General features: G+C 45.1%; 1 protein-coding gene across 6 annotated transcripts in view; it reads left to right on the forward strand.

The window, feature by feature from the left end:
* The window catches only part of pard3ab (par-3 family cell polarity regulator alpha, b), a 581,331-nt gene that overhangs the window by 231,872 nt on the left and 327,055 nt on the right, over positions 1 to 22,404 (forward strand). For all 6 annotated transcript variants that reach the window (XM_061920783.1, XM_061920784.1, XM_061920787.1 and 3 more), the window contains exons 6-7: positions 939 to 1,033; positions 6,425 to 6,508. In XM_061920783.1, coding sequence (XP_061776767.1) covers positions 939 to 1,033; positions 6,425 to 6,508 — 179 coding nt within the window. The remainder of the gene's footprint in view (positions 1 to 938; positions 1,034 to 6,424; positions 6,509 to 22,404) is intronic.

Here is a 22,404-nt window from a genome sequence, read left to right on the forward strand (position 1 = left end):
GTGACAAACAGAAATGGCATCATTAAACAGTATAAAAGTGAACAGTATAAAGTGCAAATAATGCTGTAAACATTATTTAAAAAAAAAAGCAAAACACACAATCAACCTGAGTGGGATAAAATGTCTATAACTCAACATCAATACTTGCTCTTGAACAAGTGTAAACTTAAAAAAAGATATATATTTATATATATATATACACTCTTTTCAATTGTTTGCCTCAGTCAGGGGGGCAAACAATTGAAGTCCAAGCATATTGTGGAGATCCTTTCTAACAAAAACGAGCACTTCAAGATACTCAGGTGTTAGCCTGCTCCTGTGTTCATCAATGATGAGTGCTAAAAAGCCTCTCACTCTCAAGAGTCATTAAAATGTCTTACAACTTTACCACCGCGCTTGACTTTATTGGGGCATGTTTTGCACTCCACCTCTTCATCTTTTTCATTTTTTGGGTAAAATAATCCCACACAGCTGACATTTTCACCGTAACTTTTAATTCACACGGCCGTCTTAACCGTTAGAACATGGACCCGTGGATGTGTTGAAGGTGTGCTGGAAAATGCGGAACGAAGCGCAGGGAGCAGCAGAAGAGCGGAATGTATTATTTAAATCGGTGGGATGGAAAACACGGACCGGATTTTTTTTTAAAACTGGATCTGGATCGGCATTTTCCCATGCCTTGCCGATACGCATTCGTTGGCAAATATCGGCGGCCGATCCGATTCCAAATATCGGATCGGGACCTCCCTAGTCCGGGCTCACCATACAGAACCCTAAGCCGAACATAACCTATATGTGTTAGTGACTAATTGTAAAAAATGTGTCCCGCTTGTATTATCCACTAACGCTGATCTGGTGTGTGTGTGTGTGTGTGTGTGTGTGTGTGTGTGTGTGTGTGTGTGCGTGTGTGTGTGTGTGTGTGTGTTGTTTTTTTCCAGGAGGAGGAAACGACAGAGCAGCAGGAAAATGGACGAATTGAGCCGGCGGGCCGCGCCGACTCCTGCATGGAACACACCGCCATCAGGTCTCTAGAGTAAGTCCTTCAACCTTCAAGCTGTCCTGTCTTGACCCGCTCCAATGACCTCTCGCTGTGCACTTGCTGAGCACAGCAGGCGTCATTTTAACGTTAAACATTTGGGAGAATTGTGACACAGGACGCAAAAGCCCATGTGTTGTTAAAAGATGAATAAATAAATTCAACGCCACTTCCTGTCACTTGAGTGGGAGCAGAACGCCATCACTGCTCCCACACACTCATCCACTCCTGTTATTAACAAGCGTGTCTTATGTTGTTTTGCTGCACGGTTCCACTTTGATATGCAGGTGTGCTGCTGTTCTTATTACTGCCAGACTTTGGCTTTTCACGCCCCCGACTTGTCAACACGGGGCCCATTTTCCCCAAACTAATCATAGTTATTGTTTCTGAGCTGCGAGGCCACTGGATTATCAGGCTCAGGCACTAAACTAGAAATGATGGCGAATGTGCGTCTTACACCAGAAGCTTATTTTGACTCCTTGTTATGTACACTACATGGACAAAAGTATTGGGACGGACGGTCAAAACTCAGATATCGGTATTGGAAGGGGGGCACCCATAATAACTAGAGATGTCCGATAATATCGGACTTCTGATATTATCCGCCAATAAATGCTTTAAAATGGGATATCGGAAATTATCAGTATCGGTTTCAAAATGTAAAATGTATCACTTTTTAAAATGCCGCTGTTGCGGAGTGGTACACGGACGTAGGGAGAAGTACAGAGCGCCATAAACCGTAAAGGCACTGCTTTTGCGTGCCGGCCCAGTCACATAATATCTACGGCTTTTCACACACACAAGTGAATGCAAGGCGTACTTGGTCAACAGTCATACACAACTTTCACGCTGTTACAAATATGCGCCACACTGTGAATCCACACCAAACAAGAATGACAAACACATTTCGTGAGAACATCTGCACCGTAACACAACATAATCACAACAGAAGAAATACCGGGAACCCCTTGCAGTTACAATATACACCCCCCGCCCCACCCCAACCTCCTCATGCTCCCTCAGGGATAGCATGTCCCAAATTCCGAGCTGCTGTTTTGAGGCATGTCAAAAAAAAATAATGCACTTTGTGACTTCAATAATAAATATGGCAGTGCCATGTTGGCATTTTTCTTCATAACTCGATTTGATTTATTTTAGAAAACCTTGTTGCATAATGATGTGTTAATTCCACGACTGTATATATCGGTATCGGTTATTGTCGGAATCGGTAATTAAGAGTTGGACAATATCGGAATATCGGATATCGGCAAAAAAGCCATTATCAAACATCTCTAAAAACGACTATGTAAAATGTATGGTAACGATCAATAATGAATTTATAGTAACTATCAATATAGCACCAATATCTACTCTTTGTGGTTAGGTTGCAACCATGTATGTCGGCATCAGTGCCATTATAGTATCCAGTTTTGGTACGCGTCCCTACTGATGTTGTGTAACCTTCTTTAATTCTTCCACACCAAACTTTTACAAGCTGGCTTTTATGGATGTTGCTTTATGCACTGCGAACAGTATAAGTTAAGGATGGGCGATATGGCACAAAATGAATATCGAAATATTAGGGTTGTACGGTGTACCAGTATTAGTATAGTACAGCGATACTAATGAATTGTATTCGGTACTATACCGCCTCTGAAAAGTACCGGTAAACAAACGCCATTGGTGGGTCGATGCCTGAAATCCACTGTAATGATACCAAGTACAGGAGCGTATCTAGTCGATATCACTATGATTACAGCAATATTTGTGGGCATCACATCTTCTTTTGTTTAAAAAAATATATATACATGATGTTTATATACTCAGGAAATATGTCCCTGGACACATGGGGACTTTGAATATGACCAATGTATGATCCTGTAACGACTTGGTATCGGATTGACACCTACATTTCTGGTATCATCCAAAACTAATGTAAAGTATCAAACAACAGAAGAATAAGTGATTATTACATTTTAACAGAAGTGTAGATAGAACATGTTAAAAGAGAAAGTAATCAAATATTAACATTAAATAAACAAATAGATTAATAATCAATTTTCTTTGGACAAAATAATAGAATGTAAAATGACAATATTTACTGCATATGTCAGCAGACTATATAGGAGCCTTTGTTTCTTTACTTACTACTAAAAGACAAGTTGTCTTGTATGTTCACTATTTTATTTAAGGACAAACTTGCAATAAGAAACATATGTTTAATGTACCCTAAGATTTCTTGTTAAAGTAAAGCCCATAATGCAATTTAGAAAAGTATCAATATACATTTTGGTATCGGTACCAAAATATTGGTATCTGTCTTGAGTTTCCAATAATTTCTACAACTCTTTTTTTTTTTTTTGATGGAGTGATTGGAGCACATTCATGAAGTTTGGTTCTTTTATGAATTTATCATGAGTCTACTGAAAATGTGACCAAATGTGCTGGGTCAAAAGTTTACATACAGTTGGGTAATATTTGCTTACATGTCCCTTGGCAAGTTTCACTGCAATAAGGCGCTTTTTCTAGCCATCCACAAGCTTCTGGCCAGGTTCTGGTTGAGTTTTTGACCACTCCTCTTGACAAAATTGGTGCAGTTCAGCTAAATTTGTTGCTTTTCTGACATGGACTTGTTTCTTCAGCATTGTCCACGTTTAAGTCATTCTAAAACCTTCATTCTAGCCTGATTTAGCTATTCCTTTACAACTGGCCAAACAGCTTGATTTTTGTTTCATCTGACATCACCATGACAAGAAAGTTCTGTGCAAATGAAAAAAAAATTGAGCTTTTTTGGCCACAACACCCAGCAATATTTTTGGAGGACAAAAGGTGAGGTCTTTAATCCCAGGAACACTACGCCTATCGTCAAGCATGCTGGTGGTAGTATTATGCTCTGGGCCTGTTTTGCTGCCAATGGAACTGGTACTTTAAGTGGGACGATGAAAAAGGAGGATTACCTCCAAATTCTTCAGGACAACGTAAAAAAATCCTCCCGGAGGGTAGTTGGGTGTTCCAACAGGACAACGACCCCAAACACACGTCAAAAGTGGTAAAGGAATGGCTAAATCAGGCTAGAATTAAGGTTTTAGAATGGCCTTCCCAAAGTCCTGATTTAAATGTGTGGACAATGCTGAAGAAACAAGTCCATGTCAGAAAAACAACACTTTTAGCTGAACTGCACCAATTTTGTCAAGAGGAGTGGTCAAAAATTCAACCAGAAGCTTGTGGACGGCTACCAAAAGGGAAACTTGCCAAGGGACATGTAACCAAATATTAAAGGCCTACTGAAACCCACTACTACCCACCACGCAGTCTGATAGTTTATATCAATCAATCAATGTTTATTTATATAGCCCCAAATCACAAATGTCTCAAAGGACTGCACAAATCATTACGACTACAACATCCTCGGAAGAACCCACAAAAGGGCAAGGGAAACTCACACCCAGTGGGCAGGGAGAATTCACATCCAGTGGGACGCCAGTGACAATGCTGACTATGAGAAACCTTGGAGAGGACCTCAGATGTGGGCAACCCCCCCCTCTAGGGGACCGAAAGCAATGGATGTCGAGCGGGTCTAACATGATGCTGTGAAAGCTCAATCCATAGTGGCTCCAACACAGCCGCGAGAGTTCAGTTCAAGCGGATCCAAGACAGCAGCGAGAGTCCAGTCCGCAGGAAACCATCCCAAGCGGAGGCGGATCAGCAGCGTAGAGATGTCCCCAATCGATACAGGCGAGCGGTCAATGATGAAATATTAACATTGCAAGACATACCAATACGGCCTTTTTAGTTTACTGAATTGCAATTTTAAATTTCCCGCGAGTTTCTTGTTGAAAACGTTGCGGAATGATGAGGCGTACGCGTGACGTCACGGACTGTAAGGAAATATTAGCGCTGCACCACACACAGCTAAATGTCGTCTGCTTTAATCGCATAATTACACAGTATTTTGGACACCTGTGCTGCTGAATCTTTTGCAATTAGTGTAATTAATAATGGAGACTATAAAGAACAATGCTGTTGGTGGAAAGCGGTGGATTGCAGCTGTCTTTAGCACCGAGACACAGCCGGTGTTTCTTTGTTTGTTGTGAAGCGGACTGGTCAAGCGAACATGTTTTCTCTACGTCAAAAGCATGTTTTTGGATGGGGAAATTGTGATATATATATATATATCTTACCGGAGACATCAACGGATTATTCCTCGTCCTGCAACAGCTGTCATGTCAAAAAAGGCAGCTGTGAGCTTGGCTCCTCGGCTTCTCTTTGAGACACTGCCTGTTAACCGCAGCCATGCGACCTCGAGGTATGTCTTTACAATCTTAAAAATCTGACTAAGACACTATTAAAACAATAAGCAGATAAGGGATCTTCCAGAATTATCCTAGTAAATGTGTCTAAAAACATCTGAATTTACTTTATTTTTTTATTTTTTTTCTAGTCCTTCGCTATCAATATCCTCAGCCACAAATCTTTCATCATTGCTCAAATTAATGGGGAAATTGTTGTTTTCTCGGTCCGAATAGCACTTTTTGTTGGAGGCTCCCATTATAAACAATGTGAGAATGTGAGGAGCCCTCACACGGGTGACGTCATCATCTGCTACTTACGGTAAAGGCAAGGCTTTTTTATTAGCAACCAAAAGTTGCGAACTTTATCGTGGATGTTCTCTACTAAATCCTTTCAGCAAAAATATGGCAATATCGCGAAATGATCAAGTATGACACATAGAATGGACCTGCTATCCCCGTTTAAATAAGAAAATCTCATTTCAGTAGGCCTTTAACATTGCTGTATGTATACTTTTGACCCCGCAGATTTGGTCACATTTTCAGTCGACCCATAATAAATTCATAAAAGAATTACACTTTGTGAATGTTTTTTGTGATGAACAATATGTGCTGCAATCACTCTATCACAAAAAAATAAGAGTTGTAGAAATGATTGGAAACTCAAGACAGCCATGACATTATGTTCTTTACAAGTGTATGTAAACTTTTGACCAGGACTGTACGAAGACTTTTGTCCACACAGTGTAAATCCCATTCTTATCAGGAAGTGATGGTTGAAGAATAAAATAAGATGTTTCCCTAAATAACATTATTTTAAATACTGAGTCTGAATGATTAACAGCACTAAATCATTTATTCAGCTAAAACAAATCTCCCTAGTGAACATTATTATTTTCACCCTTTTTTGACAACCAGTTTCTCCCAAGTTTGATCATATTTTGCTTACATTTTATTTGTATTTCTCATTGCTTACTTTTTTTTCCTCCCCATTTGTTGTTTTTATTCATGATTCTTTTCATCCCCTTTTCCTCTTTCTGTTTGCTGTCCCCCCCCGACCCCACCCTTCCCACTTCCTCACCCCGTTCTCACATCCCAGAGACATAGTCAAAGTGGTGGAGGTGACAAACGATGGCGGGCCCCTGGGAATCCACGTGGTGCCTTTCAGTGGCAGGGACCGCAGGTAAATATATCCCAGCCGGAAGGAAGGCTGCTGCTTTTCAAGCAATAAAGATGTTGCTGTTTTTACCTTTCCTAAGAGGATAATTGCCCGCCTACTTGATGAATGGGTTTTTATTTTGGGGGAAAAAGAAGTCTTTAAGGGTTAGAAATATGCCTTTTTAGCAGCAATGTGTCACTGCTTGGTGATGCTTTAACACTCATCTGCATCACGAAGCCATTTTCCGCTTTAATGTCATCAATCATGGCGGCTTGAGGCCTGTCATATTTCTCTGGCCCTCTTGTCACTTCTGCTTTGCACCAATCACAATGCATGCACGCGCACACACACACACACACACACACACACACACAAACGCGCACACACACATGCACTTTCTTGTATTTGTTACCTTTTTGAGACCTCCAAAAAAAATGCCTACTTCTTTAGGACCACCTTTTCTAGATATATAAAGATTTGCATTTATAACAATAATAACATATACATACCATGCAAACATAAAAAGCTTTTTGTAATTAATGCATTGGACTTGGAGAAGGCATTCGACCGTGTCCCTCGGGAAGTCCTGTGGGGAGTGCTCAGAGAGTATGGGGTACCGGACTGTCTTATTGTGGCGGTCCGCTTCCTGTACGATCAGTGCCAGAGCTTGGTCCGCATTGCCGGCAGTAAGTCGAACACATTTCCAGTGAGGGTTGGACTCCGCCAAGGCTGTCCTTTGTCACCGATTCTGTTCATAACTTTTATGGACAGAATTTCTAGGCGCAGTCAAGGCGTTGAGGGGTTCCGGTTTGGTAACCGCAGGATTAGGTCTCTGCTTTTTGCAGATGATGTGGTCCTGATGGCTTCATCTGACCGGGATCTTCAGCTCTCGCTGGATCGGTTCGCAGCCGAGTGTGAAGCGACCGGAATGAGAATCAGCACCTCCAAGTCCATGGTTCTCGCCCGGAAAAGGGTGGAGTGCCATCTCCGGGTTGGGGAGGAGACCCTGCCCCAAGTGGAGGAGTTCAAGTACCTAGGAGTCTTGTTCACGAGTGAGGGAAGAGTGGATCGTGAGATCGACAGGCGGATCGGTGCGGCGTCTTCAGTAATGCGGACGTTGTACCGATCCGTTGTGGTGAAGAAGGAGCTGAGCCGGAAGGCAAAGCTCTCAATTTACCGGTCGATCTACGTTCCCATCCTCACCTATGGTCATGAGCTTTGGGTCATGACCGAAAGGATAAGATCACGGGTACAAGCGGCCGAAATGAGTTTCCTCCGCCGGGTGGCGGGGCTCTCCCTTAGAGATAGGGTGAGAAGCTCTGCCATCCGGGAGGAACTCAAAGTAAAGCCGCTGCTCCTCCACATCCAGAGGAGCCAGATGAGGTGGTTCGGGCATCTGGTCAGGATGCCACCCGAACGCCTCCCTAGGGATGTGTTTAGGGCACGTCCAACCGGTAGGAGGCCACGGGGAAGACCCAGGACACGTTGGGAAGACTATGTCTCCCGGCTGGCCTGGGAACGCCTCGGGATCCCCCGGGAAGAGCTAGACGAAGTGGCTGGGGAGAGGGAAGTCTGGGTTTCCCTGCTTAGGCTGTTGCCCCCGCGACCCGACCTCGGATAAGCGGAAGATGATGGATGGATGCATTGGAATTTCACAAGAAAAAGGTCATCATTTCACAAGAAAAACTTTGAATTTTGGCAGTATTAATTTTTTTATGTTTTTATTTTTTTAATTATTATTTTTTTTAAAATTACAATAAGTCGTAATTTTACTCAACGCAAGTCAAGATTTTACAAGGAAAGTTTAAAATGTTGGCCATTTTTCTGAAAAGAGTCGTAATTTTACTCAACAAAAGACACAATTTGGGCAATATTATAATACAAATTTTTCTTGAAAAGTAAAATTACTAATAATTTAGCTCGGTTGGTAGAGTGGCCGTGCCAGCAACTTGAGGGTTCCAGGTTAAATTTTGTACACACATTTATTTCATATGTTTTATAGAGGGGGAGCACTTCAAATTTTGAAAGACACTTATTATTTCATATATTGACCAGAGGGGGAGCACTTCAAATGTTTACACATACTTGTTATTTCATATGTTGACCATAAGGGGTGCATTTCAATTTCTTACACACACTTGTTATTACATATGTTGACCAGACGGGGAGCACTTAAATTTTTTACGCACAATTATTTCATATGTTGACCAGAGGGGGAGCACTTCACATTTTTACACACACTTGTTATTTCATATGTTGACAATAGGGGGCACATTTCAATTTCTTACACGCACTTGTTATTTCAGATGTTGACCAGAGGGGCAGCACTTAAAATTTTTACGCACAATTATTTCATATGTTGACCAGAGGGGGAGCACTTCACATTTTTACATACACTTGTTATTCCATATGTTGACCAGAGAGGGAGCACTTCAAATTTTTACACACACTTGTTATTTCATATGTTGACCAGAGGGGGAGCACTTCAAATTTTTACACTCATTTGTTATTTCATATGTGGACCATCGGGGGTGCATTTCAATTCCTTAAACCCACTTGTTATTACATATGTTGACCATAGGAGGTGCATTTCAATCTCTTACACACATTTTTTTATTTCATATGTTGACCAGAGGGGGAGCACTTAAAATGTTCACGCGCAATTGTTATTTCATATGTTGACCAGAGGGAGAGCACTTCACATTTTTACACACACTTGTTATTTCATATGTTGACAATAGGGGGCACATTTCAATTTCTTACACACACTTGTTATTTCAGATGTTGACCAGAGGGGGAGCACTTAAAATTTTTACGCACAATTATTTCATATGTTGACCAGAGGGGGAGCACTTAAAATTTTTACACACACTTGTTATTTCATATGTTGACCAGAGGGGGAGCACTTCAGATTTTTACATACACTTGTTATTCCATTTGTTGACCAGAGAGGAGCACTTAAAATTTTTACACGTACTTGTTATTTCACATGTTGACCAGAGGGGGAGCACTTCAAATTTTTACACTCAATTGTTATTTCATATGTGGACCATCGGGGGTGCATTTCAATTCCTTACACCCACTTGTTATTACATATGTTGACCATAGGAGGTGCATTTCAATCTCTTACACACATTTTTTTATTTCATATGTTGACCAGAGGGGGAGCACTTAAAATTTTTACGCGCAATTGTTATTTCATATGTTGACCGGAGGGGAGCACTTCAAGTTTTTACACACACTTGTTATTTCATATGTTGACCAGAGCGGGAGCACTTCAAATTTTTACACACACTTGTTATTTCAGATATTGACCAGAGGGGGAGCACTTCAAATTTTTACACACAATTATTTCATATGTTGACCAGAGGGGGAGCACTTCACATTTTTACACACACTTGTTATTCCATATGTTGACCAGAGAGGGAGCACTTTTAAAACCGACACACTCAATTTGAAAAATCCCTCCTTTTTGGAACCACCCTTTATTTTGATAGATTTGACCAGAGGGGGAGCACTTTTAAAACCGACACACTCAATTTGAAAAATCCCTCCTTTTTGGAACCACCCTAATTTTGATAGATTTGACCACCAGGGGTGCAAATGAGACATTCTCTATCAGATGCAATGGTTTTCCGTTTTGGGACCGTGATTTATGTCCAAACTTGTTCACTAGTCCTCATATGGAAGGTACTTTTTCTTGTTGGTGTCTCAAGAAGGGTAGAAATACAAGAACACACACACACACACACACACACACACACACACTACACAAGTGTCAGCAGTGCACAAGTGCAGCTGGAAGAAGGCTAGGAAGGCATTAGAGGAATTTCACATCTGGTTCAAATATTCCCAAAGAGGCCAGAGTCCAAGTGGAGGAGCGCTTGAGAGCCAAGCCAACAGGAGCCCCCCTTTTCCTTGTTCCTTTTTTCACCCCCGGGAAATAAGATCTTTGACCATACAAAAGTGGGTCTTGCACTTGATTGGAAGTCGAAATCAAATCACAATCTTCCCTGGCTGACTCGGTTCCTCTAAAAGCAGGTTTGTAAAGCGCTTTTACTTTATTGGTGAAATGTGTGGGCAGGCATTACTCCCAAGATTAAGCTTTCATCAGAGAAATAGGCCCTTCACAGCAAATCACATTGTGTTCCCACTCAAATCCAATCAGTGGAAATGTTTGTGAACTTTGCTGCCCTCGCTCTAATCACATTCTCATTGGTATTGCATTAGAAGCCTTAGCAGAGGCTGAGTGTTAAACTATACAATCTACTCAATTTACCGAGGTGGCACGCGCTCACACGAGACAGAAGGACTCGGTTCGGTTTGTCTCTTCTCCGCTTTGGCTCTTTAATCCGCAGAGCGGCCTTTCAGGTGATGCTAGCTCCTTAGCAGGAGGCGTTCACCGGTTTGCCAGACTGGATTACAAACCATGCCATGATAGGCAGACCTCAACCCGCCTGCCAAAAAACACACTTTTGTGCTGAGGGAAGGGATACAATTCGGACTTTGGAGGGTTTGTGAATGCACATGTAGCCGTTTTTTGCAACAACACGACCGGTAATTGCAGGACCGTATTAAAGGCCTACTGAAATGAGATTTTCTTATTCAAACAGGGATAGCAGGTCCATTCTATGCGCCATATTTGATCATTTTGAGATGTTGCCATATTTTTGCTGAAAGGATTTAGTAGAGGCTTCACGGTGGCAGAGGGGTTAGTGCGTCTGCCTCACAATACGAAGGTCCTGCAGTCCTGGGTTCAAATCCAGGCTCGGGATCTTTCTGTGTGGAGTTTGCATGTTCTCCCCGTGAATGCGTGGGTTCCCTCCGGGTACTCCGGCTTCCTCCCACTTCCAAAGACATGCACCTGGGGATAGGTTGATTGGCAACACTAAATTGGCCCTAGTGTGTGAATGTGAGTGTGAATGTTGTCTGTCTATCTGTGTTGGCCCTGCGATGAGGTGGCGACTTGTCCAGGGTGTACCCCGCCTTCCGCCCGATTGTAGCTGAGATAGGCGCCAGCGCCCCCCGCGACCCCGAAAGGGAATAAGCGGTAGAAAATGGATGGGATGGATTTAGTAGAGAACATCGACGATAAAGTTCGCAGCTTTTGGTCGCTAATAAAAAAGCCTTGCATTTACCGGAAGTAGCAGACGGTGTGCGCGTGACGTCACGGGTTGTGGAGCTCCTCACATCCTCACATTGTTTATAATCATAGCCTCCAGCAGCAAGAGCGATTCGGACCGAGTAAGCGACGATTTCCTCATTAATTTGAGCGAGGATGAAAGATTCGTGGATGAGGAAAATTAGATAGAGTCCATCCATCCATCCATCCATCATCTTCCGCTTATCCGAGGTCGGGTCGCGGGGGCAGCAGCCTAAGCAGGGAAGCCCAGACTTCCCTCTCTCCAGCCACTTCGTCTAGCTCTTCCCGGGGGATCCCGAGGCGTTCCCAGGCCAGCCGGGAGACATAGTCTTCCCAACGTGTCCTGGGTCTTCCCCGTGGCCTCCTACCAGCTGGACGTGCCCTAAACACCTCCCTAGGGTGGCGTTCAGGTGGCATCCTGACCAGATGCCCGAACCACCTCATCTGGCTCCTCTCGATGTGGAGGAGCAGCGGCTTTACTTTGAGTTCCTCCCGGATGGCAGAGCTTCTCACCCTATCTCTAAGGGAGAGCCCCGCCACACGGCGGAGGAAACTCATTTCGTCCGCTTGTACCCGTGATCTTATCCTTTCGGTCATGACCCAAAGCTCATGACCATAGGTGAGGATGGGAACGTAGATCGACCGGTAAATTGAGAGCTTTGCCTTCTGGCTCAGCTCCTTCTTCACCACAACGGATCGATACAACGTCCGCATTACTGTAGACGCCGCACCGATCCGCCTGTCGATCTCACGATCCACTCTTCCCTCACTCGTGAACAAGACTCCTAGGTACTTGAACTCCTCCACTTGGGACAGGGTCTCCTCCCCAACCCGGAGATGGCACTCCACCCTTTTCCGGGCGAGAACCATGGACTCGGACTTGGAGGTGCTGATTCTCATTCCGGTCGCTTCACACTCGGCTGCGAACCGATCCAGTGAGAGCTGAAGATCCCGGCCAGATGAAGCCATCAGGACTACATCATCTGCAGAAAGCAGAGATCTAATCCCGTGGCCACCAAACCGGATCCCCTCAACGCCTTGGCTGCGCCTAGAAATTCTGTCCATAAAAGTTATGAACAGAATCGGTGACAAAGGACAGCCTTGGCGGAGTCCAACCCTCACTGGAAATGTGTCCGACTTACTGCCAGCAACGCGGACCAAGCTCTGGCACTGATCATACAGGGAGCGGACTGCCACAATAAGACAGTTCGGTACCCCATACTCTCTGAGCACTCCCCACAGGACTTCCCGAGGGACACGGTCGAATGCCTTCTCCAAGTCCACAAAGCACATGTAGACTGGTTGGGCAAACTCCCATGCACCCTCAAGAACCCTGCCGAGAGTATAGAGCTGGTCCACGGTTCCACGACCAGGACGAAAACCACACTGTTCCTCCTGAATCCGAGGTTCGACTATCCGGCGTAGCCTCCTCTCCAGTACACCTGAATAAACCTTACCGGGAACGCTGAGGAGTGTGATCCCACGATAGTTGGAACACACCCTCCGGTCCCCCTTCTTAAAGAGAGGGACCACCACCCCGGTCTGCCAATCCAGAGGTACCGCCCCCGATGTCCACGCGATGCTGCAGAGTCTTGTCAACCAAGACAGCCCCACAGCATCCAGAGCCTTAAGGAACTCCGGGCGGATCTCATCCACCCCTGGGGCCTTGCCGCCGAGGAGCTTTTTAACTACCTCAGTGACCTCAGCCCCAGAAATAGGAGAGTCCACCACAGATTCCCCAGGCACCGCTTCCTCAAAGGCAGACGTGTTGGTGGGATTGAGGAGGTCTTCGAAGTATTCCCTCCACCGATCCACAACATCCGCTGTCGAAGTCAGCAGAACACCATCCGCACCATACACGGTGTTGATAGTGCACTGCTTCCCCTTCCTGAGGCGGCGTATGGTGGTCCAGAATCGCTTCGAAGCCGTCCGGAAGTCGTTTTCCATGGCTTCCCCGAACTCTTCCCATGTCCGAGTTTTTGCCTCGGCTACCGCTAAAGCTGCACACCGCTTGGCCCGTCGGTACCCGTCCACTGCCTCCGGAGTCCTATGAGCCAAAAGAACCCGATAGGACTCCTTCTTCAGCTTGACGGCATCCCTCACTGCTGGTGTCCACCAACGGGTTCTGGGATTACCGCCACGACAGGCACCAACAACCTTGCGGCCACAGCTCCAATCAGCCCTCTCGACAATAGAGGTTCGGAACAGGGTCCACTCGGACTCAATGTCCCGCACCTCCCTCGTGACATGTTTAAAGTTCTCCCGGAGGTGTGAATTGAAACTCTCTCTGACAGGAGACTCTGCCAGACGTTCCCAGCAGACCCTCACAATGCGTTTGGGCCTGCCAGGTCTGTCCGGCATCCTCCCCCACCATCGCAGCCAACTCACCACCAGGTGGTGATCGGTAGAAAGCTCCGCCCCTCTCTTCACCCGAGTGTCCAGAACATGAGGCCGCAAATCCGATGACACGACTACAAAGTCAATCATGGAACTGCGGCCTAGGGTGTCCTGTTGCCAAGTGCACATATGGACACCCTTATGTTTCAACATGGTGTTTGTTATGGACAATCCGTGACGAGCACAAAAGTCCAATAACAAAACACCACTCGGGTTTAGATCCGGGCGACCATTCTTCCCAATCACGCCTCTCCAGGTTTCACTGTCGTTGCCAACATGAGCGTTGAAGTCTCCCAGTAGGACAAGGGAATCACCCGGGGGAGCACTTTCCAGTACTCCCTCGAGTGTACCCAAAAAGGGTGGGTATTCTGAACGGCTGTTTGGTGCGTAAGCACAAACAACAGTCAGGACCTGTCCCCCCACCCGAAGGCGAAGGGAAGCTACCCTCTTGTCCACTGGGTTGAACTCAAACGTGCAGGCTTTGAGCCGGGGGGCAACGAGAATTGCCACCCCAGCCCGTCGCCTCTCACTGTCGGCAACGCCAGAGTGGAAGAGGGTCCAGTCCCTCTCGAGAGAAGTGGTTCCAGAGCCCTTGCTGTGCGTCGAGGTGAGTCCGACTATATCCAGCCGGAACTTCTCTACCTCGCGGACTAGCTCAGGCTCCTTCCCCCCCAGTGAGGTGACGTTCCACGTCCCAAGAGCTAGCTTCTGTAGCCGACCTCTATGGCCCCTCCTATGAGTGGTGAGCCCATTGGAGGGATGACCCACGTTGCCTCTTCGGGCTGTGCCCGGCCGGGCCCCATGGGGACAGGCCCGGCCACCAGGCGCTCGCCATCGTGCCCCAACTCCGGGCCTGGCTCCAGAGCGGGGCCCCGGTGACCCGCGTCCGGGCGAGGGAAATCTGAGTTTATTTTGTTGTAATTCCATAGAAGTCTTTGAGCTGCTCTTTGTCTGATCACTCACCTAGGACCTGTTTGTCTTGGGAGACCCTACCAGGGGGCATGAAAGCCCCCAGACAACATAGCTCCTAGGATCATTGGGACACGCAAACTCCTCTACCACGGTAAGGTAGCAGCTCAGAGAGGAGAATTAGATAGAGTGAGGCACTAAAAAAAAAAAAAAAGCGGCGGCAGTGAGTGCGTTTCAGATGTAATTAGACACATTTACTAGGATCATTCTGGAAGATCCCATATCTGCTTATTGTGTTAATAGTATTTTAGTGAGATTATGCTGTCCTACCTGTAAGTCGGATGGCTGCGGTGAATGCCAGTGTCTCTGAGAGAAGTCGAGGAGCCAAGATCACAGCTGCCTTTTTGATAGCTTCAGGAGGAGGTCCCATAATCCACAGAAGTCTCCGGTAAGAGCCGACTTAATATCACAATTTTCCCATCCAAAAACTTGTTGGTTGACGTAGAGAAACATGTTCGCTTGACCGCTCTGTGTTAAAGCTTCACAACAAACAAAGAAACACCGGCTGTGTTTCGGTGCTAAAGGCAGCTGCAATCCACCGCTTTCCACCAACAGCATTCTTATTTGACGTCTCCATTACTAATTGAACAAATTGCAAAAGATTCAGCAACACAGATATCCAACTTACTGTTTAATTATGCGATGAAAAGAGACAACTTTGTAAGTGGATCTGGGCTAATATGTGCCATCCAACCCGAGACGTCACAAACACGCGTCATCATTCCGCGATGTTTTCAACAAGAAACTCCGGGAAATTTAAAATAGCAATTTAGTAAACTAAAAGGCCGTATTGGCATGTGTTGCGATGTTAATATTTCATCATTGATATATAAACTATCAGACTGCGTGGTCGGTAGTAGTGGGTTTCAGTAGGCCTTTAAGTTTTGAGCCACGTCGAGGACTGGGCTGATCATGCATTTTGCATGACCATGAAATTACTGCCGATAAACCATATTATCGTCAGCATTATTTTGAAACCAAATCAAGCACTAATGTAATCATGATTTACAACAATAATAACATACAGGTATGTATTCCTTTCAAACACAAAACACTTTTCTTTCTTTGTTTTAATATTGTAATTGGAAGGTCAATACCTTTTAATCCATCCATCTTCTTCCGCTTATCCGAGTTAGCAGCCTAAGCAGGGAAGCCCGGACTTCCCTCTCCCCAGCCACTTTGTCCAGCTCTTCCCGGGGGATCCCGAGGTGTTCCCAGGCCAGCCGGGAGACATAGTCTTCCCAAGGTGTCCTGGGTCTACCCCGGTGCCTCCTACCAGTTGGACGTGCCCTAAACATCTCCCTAAGGAGGCGTTCGGGTGGCATCCTGACCAGATGCCCGAACAACCTAATCTGGCTCCTCTCCATGTGGAGGAGCAGCAGTTTTACTTTGAGCTCCCTCCGGGTGGCAGGGCTTCTCACCCTATCTCTAAGGGAGAGCCCCGCCACACGGCGGAGGAAACTTATTTTGGCCACTTGTAGCCGTGATCTTATCCTTTCGGTCATAACCCAGAGCTAATGACCATAGGTGAGGATGGGAACGTAGATCGACCGGTAAATTGAGAGCTTTGCCTTCCGGCTCAGCTCCTTCTTCACTACGACTGATCCACTCTTCCCTCACTCGTGAACAAGACTCCTCTAAATATTTGAACTCCTCCACTTGGGGCAGGGTCTCCTCCCCAACCCGGAGATGGCACTCCACCCTTTTCCGGGCGAGAACCATGGACTCGGTCTTGGAGGTGCTGATTCCCATCCCAGTCGCTTTACACTCGGCTGCAAACCGATTCAGTGAGGGCTGAAGATCCTGGCCAGATGAAGCCATCAGAACCACATCATCTGCAAAAAGCAGAGACATAATCCCGCAGCCACCAAACCAGATCCCCTCAACTCCGTGACTGCGCCTAGAAATTCTGGTAATAAAAGTTATGAACAGAATCGGTGACAAAGGACAGCCTTGGTGGAGTTCAACCCTCACTGGAAACGTGTCCGACTTACTGTCGGCAATGCGGACCAAGCTCTGAGACTGATTGTACAGGGAGCGGACCACCACAATCAGACAGTCCAATACTCTCTGAGCATTCCCCACAGGACTTACCAAGTCAAAGTTCACAAAGCACATGTAGACTGGTTGGGCAAACTCCCATGCACCCTCAAGGACCCTACCGAGAGTATCGAGCTGGTCCACAGTTCCACGACCAGGACGAAAACCAGACTGTTCCTCCTGAATCCGAGGTTCGACTATCCGGCGTAGCCTCCTCTCCAGTACACCTGAATAAACCTTACCGGGAAGGCTGAGGAGTGTGAACCCACGACAGTTAGACCACACCCTCCGGTTCCCCTTCTTAAAGAGAGGAACCACCACCCCGGTCTGGCAATCCAGAGGTACCACCCCTAATATTTTGGATCATTTAAAATACTTTTTAAATGATCCAAAATGAGTTCACAAACAAAACAAATACAAATTACTCTAAATCTCCTAATAATAGAGTGTACAGTTTTCCCTAGCAGGGAAAAACTGGGTCAGTTTAGTTTGTTTTTAAAATTTGTGTTGCCATCACTTATCAACAAATTGGTCATACCCAGTCGTCTTTGTTAATAGGCTCAGGTTTATTTGGTTTGAAGCGGAAATATTCCAACAAAGGACATTTGGCTTTGCAGTCATCTTTTTTCGGTCTAATTTTTGTTACCTCGATTGATTGATTGATTGATTGATTGATTGAAACGTTGATTAGTAGGTTGTACAGTACAGTACATATTCCGTACAATTGACCACTAAATGGTAACACCCGAATAAGTTTTTCAACTTGTTTAAGTCGGGGTCCACGTTAATCAATTCATTCTTGCGGATCTTCAAACTAATGAGTCGCAACTAGCGAAGCCACCTCTCCCCTCCACCCTCAGAGACAAAGATTGTGGATGACTGACAAGTGAAATGAATTATATTTATATAGCGCTTTTACATAGTGAAACCCAATATCTAAGTTAGATTTAAACCAGTGTGGGTGGCACTAGGAGCAGGTGGGTAAAGTGCATTGCCCAAGGACACAACGGCAGTGACTGGGATGGCGGACGCGGGGATCAAACCTGGGACACTCAAGTTGCTGGCACGGCCACTCTACCAACCGAGCTATTTCACTCCGTTCATTTAAGTCTGTTATTGAATAAACAAGCTAAGTGCAGTGCACCGAGTGAACCCTCTTGCACCCTGATTGAAAGCGAGAGCCGAAGAAAACAAACACACCGACTTTGCAATTGATCAATTAACTTTGGTAAAAGTTATCAGGATTATTTTTATTAATTTTTTCAAATAATTGGCCGAGGCCCAGCACCGTTTCCACCAAATAACGCAGTTGAGCTTTTGTGTACTTTTAGATATTTAATGCGTGACAGAAACATGGCTTTGACTTTGCAAAGGCCTGTGGAGCTAAATTGGGGCCAAATATGTTGTACTTTGAAGAAATACACATGGGAACTGAAAAATACATAATTCAATCAATCAATCAATCAATGTTTATTTATATAGCCCTAAATCACAAATGTCTTAAAGGACTGTACAATCCACTACGACTACGACATCCCCGGAAGAACCCACATAAGGGCAAGGAAAACTCACACCCAGTGGGACGCCAGTGACAATGATGACTATGAGAACCTTGGAGAGGACCTCAAACGTGGGCAACCCCCTTCTAGGGGACCGAAAGCAATGGATGTCGAGCGGGTCTAACATGATACTGTGAAAGTTCAATCCATAGTGGCTCCAACACAGCCGCAAGAGTTCAGTTCAAAGCGGATCCAAGACAGCAGCGAGAGTCCCGTCCACAGGAAACCATCCCAAGCGGAGTCGGATCAGCAGCGTAGAGATGTCCCCAACCGATAAACAGGCGAGCGGTCCATCCTGGGTCCCGACGGGCGGTCCATCCTGGGTCCCGACTCTGGACAGCCAGTACTTCATCCATGGTCATCGGACTGGACCCCCTCCACAAGGGAGGTGGGGACAGAGGAGAAAAAGTAAAGAAGCGGCAGATCAACTGGTCTAAAAAGGAGGTCTATTTAAAGGCTAGATTGTACTCAAAATAAAAATGTGCACACAATAGTTTTAGGTTGAATATAATTATGATTCACTCTGGTAATTCTTTTGAATAAATTATTTATTTTTATTTTTAACGTCCATAAATCTGGAAGATTTAATTTATTTTTAACAGTTACATTGTTTTGTTCCATCTTCAGATCTTTTGGCACAAATTCCGAATGGTGTGCGTGACATCAACTTAGAGGAGCGTGGAATCGTGAAAGACGGCATAGGAAAAAAAATAGGAGCCAGCGTTATCTTGTTGCCTTTAGGGAATACAGGAACTAAAACAATTCAACTTAACGGAGAAGTTTGCATGTTCTACCGCCCGAATGCAGCTGAGATAGGCTCCAGCACCACCCGTAACCCCGAAAGGGACAAGCGGTAGAAAATGGATAGCTGGATTTAATGTAGGCAATTCCAGAGGTCTCCAACAACCGGTCCAATGCTGCAATTATTTTTCTTTGGGAACGATGATATACTGTTCGAAAGCTCACAGTTTTTGCATGTTTGCCGTTTTGTTTCATTGTGCTTGGCAGAGCTTTCTCTATTCCAATTTATTTTAGCCGCCCTTGAACACACCAGGGATGTATCCATGAAAGCAATGTCACCAAATTTGATTTTTTTAAGCTTGTTTTGTAACATGTAATTGCTTATTGGGCTGGGCGATATGGCCTTTTATTAATATCTCGATATTTGTAGGCCATGTCACGATACACAAAATTTATATCTCGATATTTTGCCTTAGCCTTGAATGAACACTTGATGCATATAATCACAGCGGTATGATGATTCTATGTGTCTACATTAAAGCATTCTTCTTCACACTGCATTAATATATGCTACTTTTAAACTTTCATGCAGAGAGGGAAATCACAACTAAGTCAATTGACCAAAACTGTATTTATTAAACAGTTATTCTGTCCACTAAAGACGCTGAGATCATTATCCATGCGTTTGTTACGTCTCGCCTCGACTACTGTAACGTATTATTTTCGGGTCTCCCCATGTCTAGCATTAAAAGATTACAGTTGGTACAAAATGCGGCTGCTAGACTTTTGACAAGAACAAGAAAGTTTGATCACATTACGCCTGTACTGGCTCACCTGCACTGGCTTCCTGTGCACTTAAGATGTGACTTTAAGGTTTTACTACTTACGTATAAAATACTACACGGTCTAGCTCCATCTTATCTTGCCGATTGTATTGTACCATATGTCCCGGCAAGAAATCTGCGTTCAAAGGACTCCGGCTTATTAGTGATTCCCAAAGCCCAAAAAAAGTCTGCGGGCTATAGAGCATTTTCCGTTCGGGCTCCAGTACTCTGGAATACCCTCCCGGTAACAGTTCGCGATGCTACCTCAGTAGAAGCATTTAAGTCTCACTTTAAAACTCATTTGTATACTCTAGCCTTTAAATAGACTCCCTTTTTAGACCAGTTGATCTGCCGTTTCTTTTCTTTTTCTTCTATATCCCACTCTCCCGTGTGGAGGGGGTCCGGTCCGATCCGATCCGGTGGCCATGTACTGCTCGCCTGTGTATCGGCTGGGGACATCTCTGCGCTGCTGGTCCGCCTCCGCTTGGGATGGTTTCCTGCTGACTCCGCTGTGAACGGGACTCTCGCTGCTGTGTCTTGGATCCTCTTTGGACTGGACTCTCGCGACTGTGTTGTGTCCATTGTGGATTGAACTTTCACAGTATCCTGTTAGACCCGCTCGACATCCATTGCTTTCCTCCTCTCTAAGGTTCTCATAGTCATCATTGTCACCGACGTCCCACTGGGTCATTATTGTCACCAATGTCCCACTGGGTGTGAGTTTTCCTTGCCCTTTTGTGGGCCTACCGAGGATGTCGTGGTGGTCTGTGCAGCCCTTTGAGACACTAGTGATTTAGGGCTATATAAGTAAACATTGATTGATTGATTGATTGATTGATTAAGCAGTGGCACAAACATTCATGTCATATTTTGTTGGTGTGGCTCCGAACAGAGATGTTGACATGCGGAGTTTCAAGCACTCATTCTCTAGCGGGTGACTTTTCAAATGATGCTACATTAACATCATTTGTAGCAAAGCTTTTGCCGCGTATTTGTTCAACATCTTCCCACTTGAAGCCAAACTACCGCCAGACAATGTACTCCCTGCTGTTTTTCTCGGGAATTAATTCTACCTTCATTTGTTACCAGATTGGCACCTTCTTTCTCTCATATTACCACCCGCACCGCACCGTTAGCATCACAGCTAACGTTACCATGTCGCTACCTCTCTGCTCCGCGGAAGCGCGTGACGTTGAACACGTGACGTATGTAAGAAGGTGCGCTCGGTTTATGTCTCCGTGAGAAGGAGAGACAAGCAAGAGTGGGAAACACATGCAGTGTAATGCCCGCAGCTAAAAGCAACTGCGTGAGAATGTATACTCTAATATCACGATATAGTCATTTTCTATATCGCTCAGAGACAAACTTGCGATATATTGAGTATATCGATATATCGCCAGCCCTAGTTTCTTATTTAAATATATATCGGGAGAGTGTGGTGCTTTGATTGATTGATTGATTGATTGATTGATACTTTTATTAGTAGATTGCACAGTACATATTCCGTACAATTGACCACTAAATGGTAACACCCAAATAAGTTTTTCAACTTGTTTAAGTCGGGGTCCACGTTAATCAATTCATGGTGCGGTTGGGAGAGTGGCCGTGCCAGGCACCTGAGGGTTCCTGGTTCAATCCCCACCTTCTACCCACCTCGTCACGTCCGCTGTGTCCTTGAGCAATACACTTCACCCTTGCCCCTGATGGGGTCTGGTTAGCGCCTTGCATGGCTGCTCCCGCCATCAGTGTGTGAATGTTTGTGTGAATGTGGAAATAGTGTCAAAGCGCTTTGAGTACCTTGAAGGTAGAAACGCGCTATACAAGTACAACCCAGTTACCGTTTGTGTCTGCGTTAATTTCATGATTGTCTTGCAGCTTCACACAATAAACAAAACCACGAGTGCGGTATGTTAAAAATTGAAAGTTAAAGTCCCACTGATAGTCTCACACACACACACACACACACACACACACACACACACACACAGTAGGTGTGCTGAAATTACCCTCTGCATTTGACCGATCCTCGGTCCACTCTCTGCATTGTGTTTGCTGCTTATCACATTCAATGGATCGTAACTTGACTGTTTGTTTTGTCTTAGAAAACGTTCAGATCTCATCCAAGTAGGCTTCATCAGTTCATCAGACTTAGATTAGTCAGATCTAGTCCAGCGGCTGGTGGCAAAACCCCTAATATCTGTACCCCAACACCCTCCTGCTGTGAATAAGACACAATGACCTGGATAC

Source organism: Nerophis ophidion, linkage group LG14 (assembly GCF_033978795.1).
Source record: "Nerophis ophidion isolate RoL-2023_Sa linkage group LG14, RoL_Noph_v1.0, whole genome shotgun sequence".
In the NCBI taxonomy this organism is placed as follows: Eukaryota; Metazoa; Chordata; class Actinopteri; order Syngnathiformes; family Syngnathidae; genus Nerophis; species Nerophis ophidion.